The sequence below is a fragment of the Pelobates fuscus genome, chromosome 13 (assembly GCF_036172605.1).
Source record: "Pelobates fuscus isolate aPelFus1 chromosome 13, aPelFus1.pri, whole genome shotgun sequence".
NCBI lineage: Eukaryota > Metazoa > Chordata > Amphibia > Anura > Pelobatidae > Pelobates > Pelobates fuscus.
This window is the reverse complement of record NC_086329.1, coordinates 2,232,461-2,259,087: the sequence shown is the minus strand read 5'-3', so window position 1 is coordinate 2,259,087 and position 26,627 is coordinate 2,232,461. Positions and strand designations below refer to the sequence as shown.

Sequence of the window (26,627 nt, the reverse complement as noted above, 5' to 3'; positions counted from 1 at the left end):
GCAGCTTGGCCCAGAAGCTTTCGAAGATCGCAGTAATGGGGTCTATTGCTTGGTTCCCGGTATCTGCCACACCATGGTGTTGTCGTCGTTTGTTTGACACTCTTGTGACTGCTTGATCCGCCATCTTAGGTGCACCCTTCTCCCTCTCGCTTGTGTAGGTCTGTATGCCTGTCGTCGGGTGTGGGGTTCGGGGCAACCCACCTGGCGGGGACCGGGATATCCCCCACCGGTCCATAGGGGGGGGGGTGCGTGGTTTGCACTCGTGCATTGCGGGTGGCATCTGGCGGGAAGGCGGCCGTCCTTCCCCCGCGCCTCCTCTAGGCCTCAGCTTGCTGCCACTTTTCCCGGTCGGGTCGGGCGTTACTTGTGGTGTCGGCATGACCGTGGCTGCCTTCTCTTGCCCATGGGCTGGTGCTTGAGTGGATCGCAGCATTTGGTCTCGGGTAATCCGTTGGTTTTGGGCCTGCACTGCGGGAGCTCGTGTAGAGTGCGTCCAGTCTGTTACTCGGCTCGGCTCCGCCCCCCAATTATATGCATTATAATGCCTCCATCACACATGTAAAAAAAGCAAAGGCGAAAAGGCAGTGGCAAGGATTTAGCACAGCTGTTCTAGGTGTCAACAAATAAGACATAAATATATACAATAAACAACCTCATCCAGTGTGGGGATATACAGCATGCCCCATATGGTGTATCAGTATATGGAGTAAATATATAAAGTATAGTACATACCCAGATCCAGGACACGTCCCCTGGCAGGCACCAGACAGAAGCACCTACAGGAACCAGTGCCACTCACGTTTCTCATTGAGACCATGAGGGGACACTTTATCCAGCAGGTGCATCCAGCAGGCTTCCTTCTGTAACACTAACTCCCTTCCAACCCCATCTCTAATCAGAGGGGGTACCCTCTCGAGCACTTGGTACCGTAGCTGTGAAACTTCTTCTTTTTTTTCCCTAAAGTGCCGTGCGACTGGCGCATCTGAGTTAACACTTCGAATAGTTGTTTTATGTTCGGTAACCCAATTCTTTTAGAGCAGGCTTCCCCAAACTCCGGCCCTCCAGATGTTGCTGAACTAAAACTCCCATGATTCTCAGCCTATCTCATTCATAGAATAATGAGTTGTAGTTTAGCAATATCTGGAGGGCCGGTGTTTGGAGAAGCCTGTTTTAGAGCATGTATAGTTTTACCCACATACCCCAGGCCGCACAGACACTTCAGGAAAAAGACCACAAATTCAGTCTGACACTTAAAGAACCCATTCAATTTAATTTGTTGGCCAGTTCTGGGATGGGTGCAAAATTTGCCCTTGATTATCCCTTTGCAGTGATTACAGCTTAAGCAGGGATAAGTGCCGTGTACGGGTTTTGAAAGAAACGTCTGTCTGGTATTAGTCTGGGTATCTGCCCTTACTATCTCATCTCTTATAGACTGCCCACATTTATTTTATATTTTATTTAGATTTTGATGAGTAAGATACATTGTCCTTCCTTAATGAAGATTGTTAATCTGACTGTTTTCATTAGAACAATCTTTTTGTTTATCTGTATCATAGCAACCGGACGTGATGACGTCACACGCTATGGATGCTATGTCTGACGTCATCACGCACGTACTGACGAACCAGGAAGTGGATGGAGCACTCAGTAAGGTGGATGGTCACTGGATATATTTCTGAGGCTGATTTTAATCCTATCTGATATGTGGGTGGCGGCACTGCAATTATTGTGAGCACTTTCCATGTTTATATGGGTGTTTGTATCCATGCTTTATCAAGGACATTGGCATTGATAAAGGGCAATTGCTCAAAACTTTTGCAACTTGTATTCGGGCTTTCTTTTTAAAGGGATACTCTAAGCTCCAAAAGCCCTGATTTATATTTCCAATATTACTGAACCAAGCTGACTGTGTTTTATAGTGTCTTGCACATTGGTGTGTGGCTTTTAACGTGGACGTGTTCTATCTGCATTTTAAACCCCGAGTGTTTTCTACTTGTTGCTGTTGATTATTTCTATTTTGATGGGATTTTGCAGGATATAAAGTTGTTCCTTTCTCTTTTAAAGTAGTCACCCAAGTTGTATTGTAAGCTCTCCCCCCCCCCCTTTTATTTATTTATTTATTTTTTGTCCTAGAATCAAACATGAGAAGGGTTACACCATATGTGCCCTGGCCTGGCACCCAGCACTTCCCCAGGTCGCCTACACTGACACAGAAGGGAACCTGGGCCTTTTACAAAATGTCTGCCAAGCTGAGGGGAAATCAACCGTCCCAAAGGTGAAGCCTTCATATTGGGTTTGTTACAATTCACTTGTAGGGATGGATTTGTATGGAATGACCATTCATCCTTTTGCTTTCATGTTTAGTCTGTTATATTACATCCCATAACTCCTGGTGGTATTACAGCCCATAACTCCTGGTGGTATTACAGCCCATAACTCCTGGTGGTTATGATTAGTATGTTATATTACAGCCCATAACTCCTGGTGGTTATAATTAGTATGTTATATTACAGCCCATAACTCCTGGTGGTTATGATTAGTATGTTATATTACAGCCCATAACTCCTGGTGGGTATGGTTAGTATGTTATATTACAGCCCATAACTCCTGGTGGGTATGGTTAGTATGTTATATTACAGCCCATAACTCCTGGTGGGTATGGTTAGTATGTTATTTGCTTTAAGACTAACAAGTTTTTCTTCGTGTGGCTTCTCCTGGGTAGGAAAAAGATCTATAAATGATGTAAAAATGACTGTCCTGTTGGAGTTCCATTAACTGATCTTTGTAGTTGAAAATGTGCGTCGTGGTTACGATGTGTTGCTGTATATGACACTTGGATTAATATGTTGTGTAATGCAAATCTAAACATGCTAAATGGGAGGGTTCTCTATCCCCAATTGACCACAAGAAATACCAGGCACAATGAAGTATCTGTTTGTAATCTAGACCATCTGATATTTCAATATACATTGGTAACAGTCTACATATCCGTTGTGCTGTGCCTTCAGTGTTCATGTATGTGGCAGATGGGTATATTGTTACCGGTAAATAAACTGGTAAATGGGTAAATAAATTCTCTCCATCACTGATGTTTGATCTTATTAAAGCCTATTCTCTGTCAGGTGCCAAGTCCTGCGACTAAGGATTATGATGCTCTTTTTGATGGAGACGAGGAAGATTTTCTGAATGGAGATATGATTGACCATCAAGGATCAGCTGGCATAGAAGAAGATGATGATGAGCCGTTCATGCCTGTGTCTGGACGCGGGAGACACAGGGGATTATTGGATGATGATGACAACGATAGTTCGCAAGGTTCGCTAAGATTTTGCTTAATACAACGTGCTGGAAAACGTGTGGCCTCACTAGTCCTTTATGTTAACACTGACATGCAATGCATTTAGATTTCTTTTGTGTTATGAACCTGGTGATTTTTTCGGTTACTAAATTATATTTATGTATAGTGTGATTAGAAGAGATTGGGGAAGTGTCTCTAGGTAGAATTTGAAATAAAAAAGCCAGACTTGCTTAGTGGATCTACAGTTTGAAGCCCAGTATTTTATTTGTCCATGTTTCCATTAAATGATATAATTTTTTTTTTTTTTTTTTTAGATCCATTAAAGGTTTTCTTTGAGTTTCTTTTCACCACTTCCCCTTCAAGTGGCATCAGACATGGTCACTTGTGGTGCAGAATCTGTAACGTTTTACATGAAAGAGTTTTTAAATGACTTTCTTGTGCAAGTGCCTTTAACCTCGCAGGATTTTGCCTCCAGTTCTAGACTGATGGGACAAGCTGTAGGCATTGATTGGGCTGAAGCTCCAGTCTCACGGTTTCCATGCATGCAATGTTCCCCACAGTTTGGTTGCCGAAACATTGCTGCTACTGGTGGCATGTGATTTAAGATTCTATTGCAACGTATGGTGACTTTTTTATTTTTAAAAATATGCAATAAAAATAAATATTTTTGCACTAGATGTTCCTTCTTTGAAGCCCGGAGACACAGAAAAGCCTGACGGAGATGACAAGACATCCCTTCTTTCGATTGTTCCTCAAAAGATTTCTTATGATGGCCCCAAGCCGACACCCCCACAGAAGCCTTTCCAGGCAGGATCTACCCCATCACATCTCATGCACCGCTTCATGGTAAGTAATTCGTATGTAAAGTCACAGGGGAAGGGGCACACAGGGGAAAGTGGAACTATATATGTTTAACTGTGTATGTCTCGTTTTTGTTTTTTAAAATGTATTCACCTCTAAGATGTGGAACTCTGTTGGAGTTATCCGTTGCTACAATGACGAACAAGACAATGCTATAGATGTGGAGTTTCATGATACCTCAATACACCATGCCTTACATCTCACAAACACACTGAACCATACTATCGCAGATCTATCCCAAGAGGCTGTGCTGCTGGCATGTGAGAGCACAGCTGAACTATCCAGGTAAGTAGCAGCAGGTAGATTAATTCATTAACAAGGCCCACACCTCCCAGGTAACCTCTCACATTTGTCCTATATCTACTGCCCTTAATATCCACCAAGAGGTAATATCACAGATAATAGGATTCTGCAGGGGGAACTGCACACTGACGTGTGTGTGTGTGTGTGTGTGTGTGTAGTTCTATACTGACTGTGTGTGTGTGTGTGGTTCTATACTGACTGTGTGTGTGTGGTTCTATACTGACTGTGTGTGTGTGTGTGGTTCTATACTGACTGTGTGTGTGTGTAGTTCTATACTGACTGTGTGTGTGTGTAGTTCTATACTGACTGTGTGTGTGTGTAGTTCTATACTGACTGTGTGTGTGTGGTTCTATACTGACTGTGTGTGTGGTTCTATACTGACTGTGTGTGGTTCTATACTGACTGTGTGTGTGTAGTTCTATACTGACTGTGTGTGTGTGTGTGTGTAGTTCTATACTGACTGTGTGTGTGTGTGTAGTTCTATACTGACTGTGTGTAGTTCTATACTGACTGTGTGTGGTTCTATACTGACTGTGTGTGTAGTTCTATACTGACTGTGTGTGTGTGGTTCTATACTGACTGTGTGTGTGTGTGTGGTTCTATACTGACTGTGTGTGTGGTTCTATACTGACTGTGTGTGGTTCTATACTGACTGTGTGTGGTTCTATACTGACTGTGTGTGTGTAGTTCTATACTGACTGTGTGTGTGTGTGTGTAGTTCTATACTGACTGTGTGTGTAGTTCTATACTGACTGTGTGTGGTTCTATACTGACTGTGTGTGTGTGTGGTTCTATACTGACTGTGTGTGTGTGTGTGTGTGGTTCTATACTGACTGTGTGTGTGTGGTTCTATACTGACTGTGTGTGTGGTTCTATACTGACTGTGTGTGGTTCTATACTGACTGTGTGTGTGTAGTTCTATACTGACTGTGTGTGTGTGTGTGTAGTTCTATACTGACTGTGTGTGTAGTTCTATACTGACTGTGTGTGGTTCTATACTGACTGTGTGTGTGTGTAGTTCTATACTGACTGTGTGTGTGTGGTTCTATACTGACTGTGTGTGTGTGTAGTTCTATACTGACTGTGTGTGTGTGGTTCTATACTGACTGTGTGTGTGGTTCTATACTGACTGTGTGTGGTTCTATACTGACTGTGTGTAGTTCTATACTGACTGTGTGTGTGTAGTTCTATACTGACTGTGTGTAGTTCTATACTGACTGTGTGTGGTTCTATACTGACTGTGTGTGGTTCTATACTGACTGTGTGTGTGTAGTTCTATACTGACTGTGTGTGTAGTTCTATACTGACTGTGTGTGTAGTTCTATACTGACTGTGTGTGTGTGTGGTTCTATACTGACTGTGTGTGTGTGTGGTTCTATACTGACTGTGTGTGTGGTTCTATACTGACTGTGTGTGTGGTTCTATACTGACTGTGTGTGTAGTTCTATACTGACTGTGTGTGGTTCTATACTGACTGTGTGTGTGTGTAGTTATATACTGACTTTGTGTGTAGTTCTATACTGACTGTGTGTGTAGTTCTATACTGACTGTGTGTGTGTGTAGTTCTATACTGACTGTGTGTGTGTGTAGTTCTATACTGACTGTGTGTGTGTGTAGTTCTATACTGACTGTGTGTGTGGTTCTATACTGACTGTGTGTGTAGTTCTATACTGACTGTGTGTGTAGTTCTATACTGACTGTGTGTGTGTGTGGTTCTATACTGACTGTGTGTGGTTCTATACTGACTGTGTGTGTGTAGTTCTATACTGACGGTGTGTGTGTAGTTCTATACTGACTGTGTGTGTAGTTCTATACTGACTGTGTGTGTAGTTCTATACTGACTGTGTGTGTGTAGTTCTTTACTGACTGTGTGTAGTTCTATACTGACTGTGTGTGTGTGTATAGTTATATACTGACTGTGTGTGTGTGTGTGTGTGTGTGTGTGTAGTTATATACTGACTGTGTCTGTATAGTTATATACTGACTGCGTGTGTGTGTGTATAGTTATATACTGACTGCGTGTGTGTCTGTATAGTTATATACTGACTGCGTGTGTGTCTGTATAGTTATATACTGACTGCGTGTGTGTGTGTGTAGTTATATACTGACTGCGTGTGTGTGTATAGTTATATACTGACTGCGTGTGTGTGTGTGTGTGTGTATAGTTATATACTGACTGTGTGTGTGTGTGTGTGTATAGTTATATACTGACTGTGTGTGTGTATAGTTATATACTGACTGTGTGTGTGTATAGTTATATACTGACTGTGTGTGTGTATAGTTATATACTGACTGTGTGTGTGTCTGTATAGTTATATACCGACTGTGTGTGTGTGTAGTTATATACCGACTGTGTGTGTGTCTGTATAGTTATATACTGACTGCGCGTGTGTGTGTGTGTATAGTTATATACTGACTGTGTGTGTGTGTGTGTGTGTATAGTTATATACTGACTGTGTGTGTGTGTCTGTATAGTTATATACTGACTGCGTGTGTGTCTGTATAGTTATATACTGACTGCGTGTTTGTCTCAATATAAAATCTCTCCCTGTATAACTTTTAAAATAGGCTACAGACTGTTGTTTCCCTTTTTAATGTGATTGCGGCTTTCTGACATTGTGTCCATTTTTCTGTTCATGCAGCAAGTTGCAGTGTCTGCATTTCAGCTCCTGGGACACCAATAAGGAGTGGATGGTGGACATGCCCCCGGGTGAAGACATTGAAGCAGTATGCCTTGGGCAGGGCTGGGTGGCATGTGCTACCAGCGCTCTGCTAATTCGTGTGTTCTCGGTAGGGGGTGTACAGAGGGAGATATTAAGTCTTCTTGGGCCTGTGGTCTGTATGGCCGCGCATGGCGACCAGCTCATGGTGGTTTATCACCGAGGTGAGTTCCTTTCTGTGTCAATAAATCACTGATAATTTTTTTTTTTTTTGTGACTTAAGAGAGATCCATCTGTTTGCATTTTTAATGTTTGCTGATATCCGAAAAAGACAAACTAGACTTGGGAATTTGTTCTACTCTTTCTGCATATTCTGGGACTTTTCCTGTGTCAGTCTTAACCCTTTATATTCCAGTGTCGATATGTCTTAACGCATTTCAGTGCATTAATTAATTAATTTAGAGATAAATCCATTATTCCAGGGACTGTCTTCTTTGGGGATAGACCAAACAAAGTTGCGTTCATTAAAGGAACACTATAGGGCCAGGAACACACATGTATTGCTGACCCTACAGTGTTAAAACCACCATCTAGCCCCCACCCCCTTAACTCCTTAATATTGTAAAATCTTGCCTTATTTTCAGTCTGCTGCCTCTGAACCACCTCCTTGGCTGACATAATCAGAAGTGATGATTTCAGCCAATCACAGTTCTTTCCCATAGGAAAGCATTGGATTGGCTGAAATAAAGTAGGCGGAATGGGGCGGAGCCAAACAGCCCTGGGCAATCAGTATGTCCTCTTCGAAATGCAATTTATCTCTATGAGAAAAGTTCAATGTCCCCATGCAGAGATGTCTGCATGTCATTCACACTGCACAGCACTGCCCCAGGGAGCACCTCTGCTAGCCATTTGATGTCATTCACACTGCACAGCACTGCCCCAGGGAGCACCTCTGCTAGCCATTTGATGTCATTCACACTGCACAGCACTGCCCCAGGGAGCACCTCTGCTAGCCATTTGATGTCATTCACACTGCACAGCACTGCCCCAGGGAGCACCTCTGCTAGCCATTTGAGGAGTGGCCACTGGAGCTGTCTCTAGGCTGTAATGTAAACACTGCCTTTTCTCTGACAAAAAACACTAATTATAACAAAGAGCCTGTAGGGACTGACTATACTCACCAGAACAAATACATTAGCTGTTCTGGTGACTAGAAGTTTGTTTTAAGGATTACAATGTGAAATGAAAACTGTGGGGACTTGTGAATGAAATGCATCACTGGATATGTATATAACTAGGATTGGGAATCATTTGGGGTTTTGGAAGTGTAAGAACTTGATAGATTATTTTACTTTTTAGTTTTTGTAGGAAGATTTTTACCAAGATGTGTGGTTGTGCAAGTTGTTTTTGTAGATGTTGTTGTAATGTAGAATTGCCCTGATTGTTCTCTAGGTACAGGATTTGATGGGGATCAGTGCCTAGGGGTGCAACTATTAGAACTGGGCACAAAGAAGAGACAGGTCTTGCACGGAGACCCCCTGCCTGTTTCAAGGAAAAGTTTCCTGGTGTGGCTTGGTTTCACAGCAGAAGGTAAGATGTCACAATCCATATTGTTTGTTTCAGCTCGCCCACACATAGTTTAATAACTTACCTGTTATTTTGCAGAATACAATTAGTACCAGATTCTACCACAAGGTGGCATCAGTAACCCCAAAGTACAACAATGTTGTGCTGCTGTGTTTAAACTACTATCATGTGTTATTCAGTATCTGATTTCTAGGAAAACAAATGCATGGGTTGTGCAATATTGGACGGGTGTCTTTGTATCTCTCCCTCCCCTCTTTGGGATGTCTAATCACTGCATTCTCTAAAATCTTATCCATAATTATTTATAATCGTTTTTTATTACATTTATTTAAACCAAGTGCTATCTTTATGTTTGTGTCGTTTCTTTTCTTAGTCTTGGTTTGGTTTTTAAAGGGATACTCCAGCCATACTTGCTGCCTCCCTCCTTTACCTGTATTCTTGTTTTTCGATTACTCCTCCAATTGGAAAAAAAAGGATTTACAGCTGTTATTAGACTCCAGATCCCTGGCAAAGAATTGTTCCCACAGCAGCTGAAAATCTGTACCAATAAAAATCTGAATGCCTGTTTATTGATCACACCCTGTGATTTGAAGTATTGAAAAAAAATCCCAAACTTTTTGTATTGTGTAGACAAGTGCTGATTTTATCTGATAAGCCCTATAAGTTGTAGTACCCGAACCCAGGGCTCAACAAATCCCAGGTCAACATGACGACTAGAAATTTTGCCCTGGCACCTGGGATGTTATCCCTTTAAGGAGCGTGGGAGCCGCCCGCCCACAGGAGCATTGTAGGCGGTGTGCAATTGAGCAGTAAGCTACCAGCCGCTCCTCTCTGCTCCCTCACGCACTGTTTAATGATGCTGGGAGCCGGAATATGATTTCATTCCGACCCTGGCATCACTACAGAGAGCTGCAGGTAGATTACTGCTCCCTCGCACACAGGAAGAGAGAGAGGAGCTGCAGGTAGATTACTGCTCCCTCGCACACAGGAAGAGAGAGGAGCTGCAGGTAGATTACTGCTCCCTCGCACACAGGAAGAGAGAGGAGCTGCAGGTAGATTACTGCTCCCTCGCACACAGGAAGAGAGAGGAGCTGCAGGTAGATTACTGCTCCCTCGCACACAGGAAGAGAGAGGAGCTGCAGGTAGATTACTGCTCCCTCGCACACAGGAAGAGAGAGGAGCTGCTTTTTTTTTTCTTTTTTACGCCGTGTTCATTTCACCATGGCTGGTCAGTCATAATGATCTCCGCTAAGGGAGAATATTGTGCATGCCAATCAGCATCTCCTCAATGCATCTCTATGGGGATCATTTAGCGCTTCCATACAGAGTGTGGAGACGCTGAACCAAGGACTCTCTAGTGGCCATCTGAGTGACTGTTGCTACTCAACAATGTAAACACTGCATTTTCTCTTAAAAGACAGTGTTTATATTGAAAGGTGTGCAGGTACAGGCCATAGACACAAGAACAACTACATTAAGCTGTAATGGTTTTGGTGTCTATACGGTCCCTTAAGAATTGCACTTTTCTCGTTGAAAATGAAACTTTAAAAAAAATTGGCTCCTAACTTTTTAAGCTGGCTTTTAGATTCTAAATAAATTTATAAAGCCCTGCCCTAACCTTAAAGGGACACTATGGTCAATAAAATAACTATCTTAATGAAGCAATTTATGTGTATAGACCATGCCTCTGAAGTCTCATTTCTTAATTCTCTGCCATTTAAGAGTTAAATCCCTTTTGTTTCTGTTTATGCTGGCTGTGACTTTTTATCTTCTATTCTGTAAACTGAACTTTAATCACATAGTGGAGGCTCCTGCCTCTAAAAGGCTGTTAACAGAGCAGGAAATTCTAAATTAAACAGACTATACATTAAATCTCTTACAGGAAGTGTTTAGGAAGGCTGTGCAAGTCACATGCAGGGAGGAGTGGCTGGGGCTGTGTAAACAAAGTGATGTAACTTCTAAATGTCAGAGTATTAGGCAGTGAGACAGCTTGGGCATAATCTCTAGGCGCAAGAAGAATTTTATCTTAATGAAGCAGTTTTAATGTGGTGAACGGCAGCTCCCAGAAACCTTTGCTGTGTTTCCTTATGACAGAGACCTACACTCTAATATTAGTCAGCAGTATCCTCAATTTGCTTTCTGTTCCGGCTGTTTGCACCAACTGTAATGTCAGCCTCCATCTTTCATTAGGCAGCCCGTGTTACGTGGATTCAGAGGGCATACTGCGGATGTTGAATCGGAGCCTTGGCGATTTGTGGACACCTGTATGTAATACTCGGGAGCACTGCAAAGGGAAATCTGACCATTACTGGGTGGTTGGGGTCCATGAGAACCCACAGCAGCTGCGGTGAGTGTCACCCATATAGCTTTGTGATCCCCTATTCCATTGTTTGCCTACCCTGTTGCCCTATTTCAGACAGTGTGATTGGTTTCGCTGGCCCCTTCAGTTACTGAAGGTCTGTCTTAAAAGCGATCCAGCCATCCACATGTATCCTGGAATTACATTTCTTATTAAAAAGACTGATTTGTGTATCAGGTCAAGATTGAATAAACTTTAGAACAAGATGGAATTAGGCTGGGTGATGGCCAGTATGCACCAATGCTAGGAATTGGATATAGTACGTTCAGTAACTGATTGGTTTCTGACAAATGTATATGTTTGGTAACAAAAGAGTTGGCCTTAAAAGGATACTGAAGTGGTTATGGTGCTCAGAGTCCCCTGGCAGACTTTTAACTTGTTAAGTATTAAACCACGTTTGAACAATTTAACACAGAGTGGCGTCCCAAGTTACTGTCCGGTTTCTTCTCTGGAACTGCTCGGCAAAGTATCTGCTCACACAGTAGTGATACGCTTACAGACCAGTGACTGGGAACGTCACTGCAGTGCTACACCATTCAAAAATGATTTAACTCTTTAAAGTAAGTGCCAGGGGACTCCAAGCACCATAACCATTTAATCGACATGAAGCAGTTATGGTGCCCAGAGTATTCCTCCTTAATATTGCATAGTGTGTTGAGTTTGCAGGTATGAAAACAGTACACACCGTTTCTTGCTGAATATGTATCAAAACTGAAAATAAATCCCATCACTTTGGTTTAAAAATGTTTACATCGCTTCTTTTTTTTTTTTTTTCTAGATGTATTCCATGTAAAGGGGCAAGATTCCCTCCGACTCTCCCGCGCCCGGCTGTGGCTATTCTGCCCTTTAAACTTCCTTACTGTCAGACTGCCACAGAGAAAGGACAGATGGAGGTAACTGTGATTGCTTCTTTTGGCAGTTCATTAAACGGTCCTGAGTGGATGTTAAATTTAGAACAATGATCTCTCGTGTGTTTCCAGGATTTTTTTGCCCTGCTCTGTAGTTTGTGTTGGCTAGTGTGAGGGCTGGCTTGAGTAATTACTGTATGTGAGAGGGGTTAGATCTCGCCCGGTGTATGGGGTAATTACTGTATGTGAGAGGGGTTAGATCTCGTCCAGTGATTGGGGTAATTACTGTATGTGAGAGGGGTTAGATCTCACCCGTTGAATGGGTTTATTACTGTATGTGAAGAGGGGTCAGATCTCGCCCGGTGTATGGGGTAATTACTGTATGTGACGGGTTAGATTACACCTGGTGTATGGGGTAATTACTGTATGTGAAGGGTTAGATTACACCTGGTGTATGGGGTAATTACTGTATGTGAGGGGTTAGATCTCGCCCGTTGAATGGGGTAATTACTGTATGTGACGAGTTAGATCTCGCATGGTAAATGGATTAATTACTGTATGTGAGAAGGGCTAGATCTCGCCCATTGAATGGGGTAATTACTGTATGTGAGAGGGCTTAGATCTCACCCGTTGAATGGGGTAATTACTGTATGTGACGGGTTAGATCTCGCATGGTAAATGGATTAATTACTGTATGTGAGAGGGGTTAGATCTCTCCCGGTGATTGGGGTAATTACTGTTTGTGAGAGGGGTTAGATCTCTCCCGGTGATTGGGGTAATTACTGTATGTAAGAGGGGTTGGCTCTCTCCCGGTGATTGGGGTAATTACTGTATGTGAGAGGGGTTAGGTCTCGCCTGTTGAATGGGGTAATTACTGTATGTGACGGGTTAGATCTCTCCCGGTGATTCGGGTAATTACTGTGTGAGAGGGGTTAGATCTCCTCCCGGTGATTGGGGTAATTACTGTATGTGAGAGGGGTTAGATCTCTCGCGGTGATTGGGGTAATTACTGTATGTGAGAAGGGTTAGGTCTTGCCCGTTGAATGGGGTAATTACTGTATGTGACGGGTTAGATCTCTCCCGGTTATTGGGGTAATTACTGTATGTGAGAGGGGTTAGATCTCTCGTGGTGATTGGGGTAATTACTGTATGTGAGAGGGGTTAGGTCTCGCCTGTTGAATGGGGTAATTACTGTATGTGACGGGTTAGATCTCTCCCGGTGATTGGGGTAATTACTGTATGTGAGAGGGGTTAGATCTCTCCCGGTGATTGGGGTAATTACTGTATGTGAGAGGGGTTAGATCTCTCCCGGTGATTGGGGTAATTACTGTATGTGAGAGGGGTTAGATCTCTCCCGGTGATTGGGGTAATTACTGTATGTGAGAGGGGTTAGATCTCTCCCGGTGATTGGGGTAATTACTGTATGTGAGAGGGGTTAGATCTCGCCCGGTGATTGGGGTAATTACTGTATGTGAGAGGTTTAGATCTCTCCCGGTGATTGGGGTAATTACTGTATGTGACGGGTTAGATCTCGCATGGTAAATGGATTAATTACTGTATGTGAGAGGGGTTAGATCTCGCCCGGTGTATGGGGTAATTACTGTATGTAATAAGGTAATGCTCATCTGTAATCTATATTTCTGTCCTTCTCAGGAACAATATTGGCGGTCTGTCCTCTTCACTGGTCACTTTGACTACTTGTCTAAAAACGGTTACGAACACGATGAAAATGCAAAAGCAGATGCTGAGAAGGAGCAGCAGGAACTGCTAATGAAGATGTTCGCAGTGAGTGTGATTATCAAGCTATAACACGGACGTTTCAGTGAATAACAGACTAATAGCTGACAAAATGCAACAGTAAATGGGTCTGGCTCTGCCTTGGCTCCTCCGTCAACATCGGGGGCCCAATCCGCATGTGCCAAAAGCCCCACGCTCCCATTAGGGCAGCCCCATAGGAACGCATTGTATAATGCTTTCCTACGGGGTTTTGGGTGACGCTGGATGTCCTCACGCCCAGCAGTCAAGTCGGCTTACGACCTAGAAGTCCTTCTAGTGGCTGTCTGGTAGACTGCTACTAGAGGTGGAGTGAACCCCGGATAGTAATTATTGCAATAATTACTAATGCAGGGTTACATTGACAGGGGCACTGCACCTGATATTAGCTGCAATTAGCTGAAGTGGTCTGGGTGCCTATAGTGTCCATTTAATAAGAAATTATATTCTGATTTGAGATGTATTTATATTATGCCTTGGGAGGGATGAGTGGCCCATTTGGTAAAATATTATCTATGATAATGTGTTAAAGTTGGGTAAAATAATGGTTTTCCAGGCGCTGACTAATTTATTGTTCTCTGTGTTGCTGCTGTAGAATACATCTTACAGTGCATGCAGTCTATTGTGCTGTACCCACACTATCTACTTCATTTTACATCTGGATACTTCTAGTTAGGAAAAAAGTCTGTTTAACCACTTAAGGGTCACATGACGGTAAAGGTGCCATAGGGGCTGAATCACTGCTGGAACCAAAGATACCTAGGTATCCTTCGATTTCTGGGAGTCCCCTCGGTCAGCTTGTGCCAAAGTTAGTGGCCCTAGAGTGACAGATAAGCTATGAGCAGCGCCCAAAGCCTTTTAAATACTCACCTAGCCGCACTATTCTCTGTACTCTGCTGGGCTCTCCCTCTCATGCTGCAATCACACTGTACACAGAGCCCCTCTATACTGCGGGGGGTGGGATTAGGTTGGGGCTCGACGCATATTTATTTTATTTTTTTATTTTTTTTTGAGCCGATACCGATAATCTGTGAACTTGCAGGACGATAACTTACCGATACCGATATTCTGTACATTTACCATTTTGAAAAAAGAAACCATTTCTACACAAATCTGCTGTTAATTGAACATGTTTATTATTTATTTATTTTTACAAATATTTTTTTTAATTAAGTAGTAAATACACAAAATATACATGCCAGTCAGATTTGTTTTCAAGAATATTTATTATCCACTCCCTTCCCTGTCCCTTAGAGTTTCTCTCCCTTCCCTGTCCCTTAGTGTTTCTCTCCCTTCCCTGTCCCTTAATGTTTCTCTCCCTTCCCTGCCCCTTAATGTTTCTCTCCCTTCCCTGTCCCTTAATGTTTCTCTCCCTTCCCTGTCCCTTAATGTTTCTCTCCCTTCCCTGTCCCTTAATGTTTCTCTCCCTTCCCTGTCCCTTAGTGTTTCTCTCCCTTCCCTGTCCCTTAGTGTTTCTCTCCCTTCCCTGTCCCTTAGTGTTTCTCTCCCTTCCCTGTCCCTTAATGTTTCTCTCCCTTCCCTGTCCCTTAATGTTTCTCTCCCTTCCCTGTCCCTTAGTGTTTCTCTCCCTTCCCTGTCCCTTAATGTTTCTCTCCCTTCCCTGTCCCTTAATGTTTCTCTCCCTTCCCTGTCCCTTAATGTTTCTCTCCCTTCCCTGTCCCTTAATGTTTCTCTCCCTTCCCTGTCCCTTAGTGATTCTCTCCCTTCCCTGTCCCTTAGTGTTTCTCTCCCTTCCCTGTCCCTTAGTGTTTCTCTCCCTTCCCTGTCCCTTAATGTTTCTCTCCCTTCCCTGTCCCTTAATGTTTCTCTCCCTTCCCTGTCCCTTAATGTTTCTCTCCCTTCCCTGTCCCTTAGTGTTTCTCTCCCTTCCCTGTCCCTTAGTGTTTCTCTCCCTTCCCTGTCCCTTAGTGTTTCTCTCCCTTCCCTGTCCCTTAGAGTTTCTCTCCCTTCCCTGTCCCTTAGTGTTTCTCTTGCTTCCCTGTCCCTTAGTGTTTCTCTCCCTTCCCTGTCCCTTTGTGTTTCTCTCCCCTCCCTGTCCCTGAGCGCGCCTCTCCCCTCCCTGTCCCTTTGTGTTTCTCTCCCCTCCCTGTCCCTGAGCGCGCCTCTCCCCTCCCTGTCCCTTTGTGTTTCTCTCCCCTCCCTGTCCCTGAGCGCGCCTCTCCCCTCCCTGTCCCTGAGCGCGCCTCTCCCCTCCCTGTCCCTGAGCGCGCCTCTCCCCTCCCTGTCCCTGAGCGCGCCTCTCCCCTCCCTGTCCCTGAGCGCGCCTCTCCCCTCCCTGTCCCTGAGCGCGCCTCTCCCCTCCCTGTCCCTGAGCGCGCCTCTCCCCTCCCTGTCCCTGAGCGCGCCTCTCCCCTCCCTGTCCCTGAGCGCGCCTCTCCCCTCCCTGTCCCTGAGCGCGCCTCTCCCCTCCCTGTCCCTGAGCGCGCCTCTCCCCTCCCTGCCCCTGAGCGCGCCTCTCCCCTCCCTGCCCCTGAGCGCGCCTCTCCCCTCCCTGCCCCTGAGCGCGCCTCTCCCCTCCCTGCCCCTGAGCGCGCCTCTCCCCTCCCTGCCCCTGAGCGCGCCTCTCCCCTCCCTGCCCCTGAGCGCGCCTCTCCCCTCACCTCCTCTCCCCTCGTCCCTTAGTGTACCTATCTCCTCACCTCCTCTCCCCTCCCTTTCCCTTAGTGTGCCTCTCCACCTCCTCTCCCCTCCCTTCCCCTTAGTGTGCCTCTCCACCTCCTCTCCCCTCCCTTCCCCTTAGTGTGCCTCTCCACCTCCTCTCCCCTCCCTTCCCCTTAGTGTGCCTCTCCACCTCCTCTCCCCACCCCTTAGTGTGCCTCATACCTCTCTGCCCCTTAGTGTGCCTCTCCTCTCCCCGTCCCTTAGTGTGCCTCTCCTCTCCCCGTCCCTTAGTGTGCCTCTCCTCTCCCCGTCCCTTAGTGTGCCTCTCCTCTCCCCGTCCCTTAGTGTGCCTCTCCTCTCCCCGTCCCTTAGTGTGCCTCTCCTCTCCCCGTCCCTTAGTGTGCCTCTCCTCTCCCCGTCCCTTAGTGTGCCTCTCCTCTCCCCGTCCCTTAGTGTGCCTCTCCTCTCCCCGTCCCTTAGTGTGCCTCTCCTCTCCCCGTCCCTTAGTGTGCCTCTCCTCTCCCCGTCCCTTAGTGTGCCTCTCCTCTCCCCGTCCCTTAGTGTGCCTCTCCTCTCCCCGTCCCTTAGTGTGCCTCTCCTCTCCCCGTCCCTTAGTGTGCCTCTCCTCTCCCCGTCCCTTAGTGTGCCTCTCCTCTCCCCGTCCCTTAGTGTGCCTCTCCTCTCCCCGTCCCTTAGTGTGCCTCTCCTCTCCCCGTCCCTTAGTGTGCCTCTCCTCTCCCCGTCCCTTAGTGTGCCTCTCCTCTCCCCGTCCCTTAGTGTGCCTCATACCTCCCTGCCCCTTAGTGTGCCTCATACCTCCCCGTCCCTTAGTGTGCCTCATACCTCCCCGTCCCTTAGTGTGCCTCATACCTCCCCGTCCCTTAGTGTGCCTCATACCTCCCCGTCCCTTAGTGTGCCTCTCCCCTCACCTCCCCTCACCTCCCCTCCATGTCCCTTAGTCTGTCATAGACATATTGGGCATTTTAACAATCAGGACTAATTGCACTTGGTGTGAAGAAATGTATTGAATGTAAACCCGACCAAAAATAAATAAATATATAAAATCTCTATATATATATATATATTATTTTTTTTTTTTTTTCCTCCCCCTTTTAAAATATTTTCTTCGTATGTTCGCTAGATTAATATGAAGATACGGTCCTCCTCACACTCTAGAGTGCTGATGTGCTCAGCCTAACAAGTTGTTATGGTAAATGTGGATATGGAAATCTACAATATGGCTAGTGGATTGGCCCCAGCTACCGCCTGGAACCTCCAGTCTTTTGTCACTTTTCAAACAGTTTGAACTAGAACCATAAAATGGTGATGCATTCTAGAAGCACCATAACCACTACATGCCATTGTAGAGTTTTTATGGTGATATAACTGCCCTTTTAATACAATTGTTTTTAATGTAGTGTGTTTTTATTTTATGTCAGTGTATGAGAGAAAGAAAAAAAATTCTCCAACTTGGCTAATATTTGCATTTTTTGTTCTCCACAATTCCCATTTTGTCACCCTGTCCATTTTTAGTGTCACTGTTTCTTCATGCAATAAATCCGAAGCGCACAACGTTAAATTGTTTCCTTCATCTGCAGTTGTCATGCAAATTGGAGCGTGAGTTCCGGTGCGTGGAGCTTGCCGATCTCATGACTCCGAATGTGATGAACCTGGCCATAAAGTACGCCTCTCGCTCCAAGAGACTAATACTGGCCCAGCGGCTCAGCGAGATGGCTCTAGAGAAGGCAGCAGAGTTGGAATCTGATCAGCTGGAAGAAGAGGAGGATTGCCGGAGCAGGCTGAACGCTGGGTAAGGAAAGGTTAAAATCTATGTTAAATAAATGCAAATCCTTTGTTTTCTGAATGTATATCAAATTTGTTTTATTTTCTTCTCCGTGACTTACTTGTAAGATTTCTAACATAGTTGGCATATCTCCCATTGAAACCAATCGTGCTGGTTTCTTTCACAGACCGATCAATATTATTATTATTATTATTATTATTATTATTATTATTATTATGATATTTATAGAGCGCCGTCGAATTCCGCAGCGCTTTACAGTGGGTGGACAAACAGACATGTAGTTGTAACCAGACAAGTTAGACACACAGGAACAGAGGGGATGAGGGCCGGCTCAATGAGCTTACATGCCAGAGGGAGTGGGGTAAAAAGACACAAAAGGTAAGGATAGTATTAGACTAGTGACAGTTGCAGAAGAGGAATCAGTCGGGAGCTATTAACAGTTTAATTGATACGCTTTTATGAAGAAGTGGGTTTTTAACGATTTTTTGAAGGAGACTGGGTGAGCATCTAACGGAGGAGGGAAGCGAGTTCCACAGGAACGGTGCAGCCCTCGAGATATTTTGAAGGCGAGGTAGTGACCGCTTGCAGTAATGTTGGCAATTAATCGTGGTTGAAACCCTGACGTGAGCCCCTGACTGCTAGTCCCCGACTGCTAGTCCCCTTTATGAGAAGGCTTGCTGCTGTTAAAGTTTAAGCACTGGTTTCCAGCTACAGCCCTCCAATATCTTGAACGCCCATTTCTCTGAGACCGTCAGATATGATGGACACGATGGCGATGATAGTTGCTGCCCTTTCTGGTGTTTCTGGCACAACCAGCGTTAAAGAGCCAAAAAGATGAGAGTGCATCCGGGAGTTCATCATGCAAGGTGGTTCAGTCAGTGTCCGTATTACCGCAGTCCCTGAGATTAGACTGGGTAACATACTTTGTGCCAGGTCAGTCAGTGTCTGTATTACCGCCCTCCCTGAGATTAGACTGGGTAACATACTTTGTGCCAGGTCAGTCAGTGTCTGTATTACCGCCCTCCCTGAGATTAGACTGGGTAACATACTTTGTGCCAGGTCAGTCAGTGTCTGTATTACCGCCCTCCCTGAGATTAGACTGGGTAACATACTTTGTGCCAGGTCAGTCAGTGTCCGTATTACCGCCCTCCCTGAGATTAGACTGGGTAACATACTTTGTGCCAGGTCAGTCAGTGTCCGTATTACCGCCCTCCCTGAGATTAGACTGGGTAACATACTTTGTGCCAGGTCAGTCAGTGTCTGTATTACCGCCCTCCCTGAGATTAGACTGGGTAACATACTTTGTGCCAGGTCAGTCAGTGTCTGTATTACCGCCCTCCCTGAGATTAGACTGGGTAACATACTTTGTGCCAGGTCAGTCAGTGTCCGTATTACCGCAGTCCCTGAGATTAGACTGGGTAACATACTTTGTGCCAGGTCAGTCAGTGTCCGTATTACCGCAGTCTCTGAGATTAGACTGGGTAACATACTTTGTGCCAGGTCAGTCAGTGTCTTTATTACCGCCCTCCCTGAGATTAGACTGGGTAACATACTTTGTGCCAGGTCAGTCAGTGTCTGTATTACCGCCCTCCCTGAGATTAGACTGGGTAACATACTTTGTGCCAGGTCCGTCAGTGTCTGTATTACCGCCCTCCCTGAGATTAGACTGGGTAACATACTTTGTGCCAGGTCAGTCAGTGTCTGTATTACCGCCCTCCCTGAGATTAGACTGGGTAACATACTTTGTGCCAGGTCAGTCAGTGTCTGTATTACCGCCCTCCCTGAGATTAGACTGGGTAACATACTTTGTGCCAGGTCAGTCAGTGTCTGTATTACCGCCCTCCCTGAGATTAGACTGGGTAACATACTTTGTGCCAGGTCAGTCAGTGTCTGTATTACCGCCCTCCCTGAGATTAGACTGGGTAACATACTTTGTGCCAGGTCAGTCAGTGTCTGTATTACCGCCCTCCCTGAGATTAGACTGGGTAACTAACTTTGTGCCAGGTCAGTCAGTGTCTGTATTACCGCAGTCCCTGAGATTAGACTGGGTAACATACTTTGTGCCAGGTCAGTCAGTGTCTGTATTACTGCCCTCCCTGAGATTAGACTGGGTAACATACTTTGTGCTAGGTCAGTCAGTGTCTGTATTACCGCCCTCCCTGAGATTAGACTGGGTAACATACTTTGTGCTAGGTCAGTCAGTGTCTGTATTACCGCAGTCCCTGAAGGCTGTATTGTAGCAGAGAGTCCAGCTGATTCCTGGCTTCCCAAGGCATTTCACGATTTTTGAGTTTTTCTTCCGTAAAAAAGGAGCAGAGGTCTGTGCTACCTTCAGGTCAGGTCTCTTATTCGGGATTTTCATGCAGTGTGTGTGTGTGTGTGTGTGTGTGTGTGTGTGTGTGTGTGTGTGTTTTCCCTCTACACATGCTACAGGTACACTGCGAAGCTCTGATTGATATTTGCTGCCTTATTAGATCGGGAGGTTTCTGCCACCTCTGTGGGAAGTCTAATGGGAATGGCCATCATTATGCTAAACTGGGGTCCAAATCAACACCTACAGGTCTTTCTCTGGCTCTGTGCTCAGGACTCTCAACCTATAGATTCTGCCCAGTCTAAACCCCATTCTGTGCATCAATGAGAGAGAACTTACTCACGCTCTGCTCTGCCCTGCCCTGCCCTGAATGCACCTTAGACCTGCATCCATATGTAAACCTCACACACCTTTAAACTATCCTTCAGATCTGTGTGTGATATCCAGAAACTGCTTGCAGAATTCTGAACCATCTCGTTCTCCTCCCTGGACAGTCAGCACAACATGAATAAAAAAACAGTAGATCAATAAGGAGTTAAATCCCCTGAAGTGAGAAGCTTTACAGTAAAAACAAGTGAACAATACAAACCTTTTTTATATGCAGAAAATGAATTTTCACCATATTGGTGTGTCTACCCATATTGCAGTATCCTGCATCTTGCAGAGTAGGATGATCCGACATTTACAAGCCAAGGTCTTACAGCTAGGGTCATTTTGGAGGTGATAAGGGAAATCATACAAAGGTCTAAGTAACAATAACAAAATTAAATAAAGGAAGGTGAATTTTGACTCCAAAAAGGAAACTTAGGAAAGGTCCGCCACATAGGTAGATAGACCCTCTCGTGACTAGCAAGTCCCTAAGTTTTAAGTAGCAACAGTAATCCCTGGTTAACAAGAGTCCAAACTGCCTGATGTCAGAAAATGGAACCACTAAATTGGTTTTATAAAGATAGAGGACTCCAGTCTTTAAAACAATTCCACTATTTCCCTTAAATCTTTATGTAATTCTAGGTATCCCCATTTTGGAGAAAGAGGGGATGTAAATTTAGTTTTATACTTCAAATAATCTTGAAGAGTGGAGGCTAGCCGGACCCTTAGCGGGGAGCATGGCTCTCGTCTGTTTATCCCACCATATATAAAACGGAGTGAGATCAGACCCCATAATAAGTCTCCAAGTAAACCTCCCTTCTCTCTCCGGGGTGAGAAGGCTAGGGTACGTGTTGGCTAACCAAGCTGACCTTTAAAACCGGAGTAGATTTGCAAGTCACAGCTCTGCCGTCTGCTTGGGACGATCCAATTCTAGAACTATTCCACACCTCATTCAGACAAAAGGTTTCAAAGTAGCTTTGAAGGGCATCCAAGTCTCATTTTGAACTCCGACAAGGAAAAGCCTGAAAGAAAGACAAGAGTCCAGGAGGCTCATTGTAATAGTGGATCCTGACAATCATTGACATTAAATCACTCCTGAGGGGGGGCAGAATTCCTAGGTCCCCACCTAGAAGTTTCAGCCAGTAGAACAATGCCTAGAATTTCTGTGCAGTGCACGCAGCAAGTATCGCACTAGATTTGCCAATATTTTATAACCGTCCCAAATGAAGAAAATAATGGGGAACGGGGGCTCAGAAACCAGGTCCACTGGAATAAGAAGAATATAATTGGCATAAGCCTACACGGTAAATGGAGAAACCTGAATGTTCTTACCGGTAACTTTATGATGTGACCTTATAAGATGGCAAAGGGGCTCCAATGTTATTGATAACTGGAAAAGTGGGCCTTTCCCCATTGTACAATGGAAAATGAGTGGAACTAGAACCCGAAATTAGGAGCTGAATATGCGCCTGACTTAGAAGTCCAAACAAGGCCATACAATCCTATTGACCGTGTTCTCCGCATCGCCTCTTTATTTTCTCCGTCATTTTTTTTATTTTTTATAAATAAACATTTTACATACTGTATTTCCTCCTAATCTTACCCACCTTGCACAGAGTCTTGTTTAGTTTATTGATTCTCATTGGCATGCTGTACGGTCTCCACTGCTGTACTTTAGTTTGTAAGCATGGTCTAAGCAGCTTGGGGTTTTAATTGGATATCTTATTAAGAAGACTCCAATCCTGCAAGCACAAATGAGATGTTTTACACATATGTTAAATCCAGCAACTATGGCTTTCAAAGGATTTACAGCTTAGTCCTAATCTTCACTGACAATCAAAGTGATAAATATAGACAAAACAGTCATTGCTGCCACTCTGTTATGGACTTTAATATGCTTGAACTGTCAAACTGCACCATACAGAAACTGCTAGACCCTGCAGGAGCCTCCTCTGTGTAATTACAGTTCGATTTACAGAGCAGGAGATAAAAACTTTTAAAGCAAGTTAACATCTGATTGAAAATAAGTGTCAATCATAACCAGGTGAGGTGTGGCTAGGGCTACATAAACAGAAACAAAGGGATTTAACTTCCAAATGACAGTGAATTGTGCAGTGAAATTGCAGGGGAATGATCTATACACCGACACTGCTTCATTCAGTTAAAGTTGTTTTGGTGACTATAGTGTCCCTTTAAGTGTGTTCATAACTTCAGTCATGTACAATTACCCACTCGTGGAACACATCTGCCAGCAGAACTTTGTGAGTAATCGATGTATGTTGCCCCAGACAAACCTTGAACCATTGAATCCTTGGGATCTACCCCTGTTTGAGCAGAACTGACAGGTATCTGAGCTGCGCTGACCATGTTTACCCCTTGTTATACTGCTCATCCCACGGCCTTTTTATAACTCTTCTTCAAAGAACTGCTGTGTTTTTTGATTTGTTTTCCTCTTTCTTTTTCTTCCCCTCTCTAACATTTGTAAACCTGTTACAAAATATTGTGAAATGGGTTTTTAGTTCAATATATAGCTGTCTGACAACCATAACGTGTTTGTTACAGATGGCATGTCTTTTGCTCTCTGCTAATCAAAGCCATTTGAATTTTATCAGACTCTAGCATGCAAACCACAGCTTAGTCGGTAACCTCTTTTACGCACTTGTCGGTCATTGAGCTTTGTGTGAATGCTGTATAATGGGAAACGCCTAAAATGCTTTACTCTGGTCTTTATATTGGGTTTCTGAAGGTTGAGATTGAGATGACCCAATAAATCTCAAGTTTCCCCTAATTTTGTTTGCTTACCTGCTGCATGTCCAGGGATGGAGTATTTTCATGTAGCTCTGCCCCACTCAGTGCTATGATGGAAGCCCCACTCCACTTATTTACTGCCAGTCTCGTCCTGGACTCTGCTTTTCTTGATTTACCCATTTCAGTTGGTTAATTTCACCAAGCATGACACTGTGTGTGTGTGTGTCATGTTATGGTACAGGCGTCCTCAAATCATCTCAGATTAGACAGTCTCTATTCTTGCATCTATAAAGGAGTCATATAGTATACATAGTACTTAGTTTTTCATTTTTAATTGTATTATTCCCTATACTGGCAATTGTGCATTTGCAAATTTTATGCCAAAACAGAATTAAAAAAAATAAATAAAAATTAAACTTATTGTTATTGTTGTACTATTTCTATTTATTTATTTCTAATTTTTTCCCTGCATAATTTAGTCCTGTTAGTTTATTCATTAAATCGCAGTATCTCTTCCTCCTTGCCATCTATTCTTGTATCAGTACATTGTAGCGGCAGTGGTGAATTGTGTCTTTGAGTGCTGTCTTATTATTATTATTATTATTATTATTATTATTATTATTATTATAGACTGATCTTTTTGTCCCAAGCATAATGTGAGAAGTTTTTCAGCATTATCTGTTGAAACACTGATGGCCTTGCCCACCTCAAAAATACTCAAAATGTAGAGTTCTTTGCATTTAAACTTTATTATCCTTTCCTTACCAAGAGAGGTCAAAAGGATCCTAAGAGAGACTTTTACATACATAAAGGGAATCAACACAGTAAATGAGGAGACGATATGTAAAAAGAAAACTACCACAACAAGAGGACATATTTTTAAACCTTTGCCCCTCTAATTTAAGACTCTCAGGAAGTATTACTTTACTGAGGAGGGTAGTGGATGCATGGAATAGCCTCCCAGCTGAAGTGGTAGAGGGTAACACAGTAAAGGAGTTTAAGCATGCGTGGGATAGGTATAAGGCTATCCCAACTATAGCATAAGGCCAGGGACTTATTTATTTATAAAATATTTTAGCAGGATGGATACATTGAGATTTCTCTAGTTTTCAAGTATGTTCTGGGTCTTTGTCTACAAAACATTGCATTGTTACAATAGGATACAATATTCCAAAAATACTATATACATACACATATATAAATGTAATAGATATATTCTACCATTGACAGGTGCATTCTGTGCTGAGGTATATTGCCATAGATCTCTTAAAAGATTTTAGATTGAATGAAGATTTGACTGTGTCCCTGAGGTTATTCCATAATTGCTGTGCTTTGTAGGTAAAAGAGGGCTGAACCACTTTATTTTTGTATTGCGGTATGCTAAATATCGTGCTAGTACTGGATCGGAGGTTATAGGAGGTGGGAACAGCCGGGGAGAGCATTCTACTCAGGCAGGATGGGAGCTTCCCAGAAATGCTCTTATGCACAAGGCTGGAAAGATGAAGAGTGCGTCGTGATTCCAGCGACAGCCCGTTTAGCTCTTTTAGCATGTCACAGTGGTGGGTAAAGTAATTACATTCTAGTACAAAGCAGCAGAACGAATTATATAACATATTAAGTTTATTAAGGTGGGTTTGTGGTGCGGGTGCATACACTACATCCCTATAATCAATAACCGTCATTAGCATTTGTTGCACTATCTGTTTCCTTACTGTAGGGCTTAGGCAGGATTTGTTTCTGTACAAGGTGCCCGGTTTTGGGTAAAGTTTTGAAGACTTTTTTTTTTTCAATGTGAAGGCCAAAAGATAGATAACAGGCACAGGTCTAAAATGTAATTTCTCTAAATGAGGGTTTTAAAGATTTGGCTGGGCCTGACATTTTTTTGCGGTGTGAAAAGGAGTGTCGTTTGTTATCTTAGCAATGAAAGTATGTAGAAAATTGGGCAGACTAGATGGGCCAAATGGTTCTTATCTGCCGTCACATTCTATTAAGATCTGTACAGTATAAGCACCACACTCACTTAATCTTAAATAAGCTGCGTATCAGTGAGTCTCCAGGGCCCCATTGCCGACCCCTTTTCTGGAGATAATCTCGAGTGTTGAGCACTGCGTCCCAGCAATTATATTGCAGGAAGTTTAAATTTAGTGGAAAGGAACAACTCTCTGAGAACTGAATTGGATTTAATAGAGTTAAAAAATAAAAAAACACAATATACATTAAATAAATGTTTTTAATGTAAGTGTTCCTTTTAATGAAGCAATTTTGGGTTCATAGTTGGTGCCCCTGCACATGAAATGGCAAGTTTGAGAAACAGCTGTGTTTTGCCATTTTCACGCCTGCTAGTGTCTTCAGACAGAAATTGATTCCATTCTTTTATGTAATTGTGTGCGTGTGTGTGTGTGTGTAAAGTTTCGAAGTTCAGTGTTTCTCGTGACACATGCACAGTGTGTCCTCACTTCTATGAGTAGCATCTGACATTCATAGTCCTGTTGGCTTCCTTGGGGGAGGATTGAGCTACAGATTGGAGCTAGAATAATGGTGTGTTCTATAGCCAGAAACACAAGGGGACAAATATTCATTAAACTAAATAAATAAAAAAAATAGACATTCACCCCCCCCTGTGAGCGTGTCTTGCACTTTCCAGGCTTTAAGTGGCAGTTAACTTTTAAGGCCTGGCTAGTAGTGTAAAATGTTAAAATAAATCAAATACATGTGATATTTCCATTGTTACAGGAGAACTGACTCTGAGTGGGGCAATCCACAGGCTAAGCAAGTGATGCCAGAGCAGGATAAAGAAATGGAAGAGCAGCATGAGCCTGAGAAGCCACGTAAAGGTTTGTATGGCATGCCAGACACTGCTTCTGCTGCTTCCGACCCATTCATTCTGACACTTTACACGGGCTGTCAGCCCACATTTATTTTTTGGTCATCTATGCAGAGCAAGTTTTGTGTAGTAAATGTGAAACCTTCAGTTGTAAAGTAACAAATGACAATATGAAAGCGGTCCAGACCGTGAATAAAGCACGGTCTCACCATCCTGATCGAAGATTGTAGCACGTGATGGTTACTACTGGAGTAATGGTT

General features: G+C 43.8%; 1 protein-coding gene across 1 annotated transcript in view; it reads left to right on the top strand.

Moving 5' to 3' along the window:
- Positions 1 to 26,627, top strand: part of WDHD1 (WD repeat and HMG-box DNA binding protein 1) — a 59,585-nt gene that overhangs the window by 19,276 nt on the left and 13,682 nt on the right. The window contains exons 10-20 of the mRNA XM_063439778.1: positions 2,134 to 2,275; positions 3,123 to 3,315; positions 3,975 to 4,144; positions 4,260 to 4,444; positions 7,105 to 7,346; positions 8,575 to 8,712; positions 10,900 to 11,056; positions 11,847 to 11,961; positions 13,570 to 13,701; positions 17,910 to 18,121; positions 26,277 to 26,377. Of these exons, the coding sequence (XP_063295848.1) occupies positions 2,134 to 2,275; positions 3,123 to 3,315; positions 3,975 to 4,144; positions 4,260 to 4,444; positions 7,105 to 7,346; positions 8,575 to 8,712; positions 10,900 to 11,056; positions 11,847 to 11,961; positions 13,570 to 13,701; positions 17,910 to 18,121; positions 26,277 to 26,377 (1,787 nt within the window). The remainder of the gene's footprint in view (positions 1 to 2,133; positions 2,276 to 3,122; positions 3,316 to 3,974; positions 4,145 to 4,259; positions 4,445 to 7,104; positions 7,347 to 8,574; positions 8,713 to 10,899; positions 11,057 to 11,846; positions 11,962 to 13,569; positions 13,702 to 17,909; positions 18,122 to 26,276; positions 26,378 to 26,627) is intronic.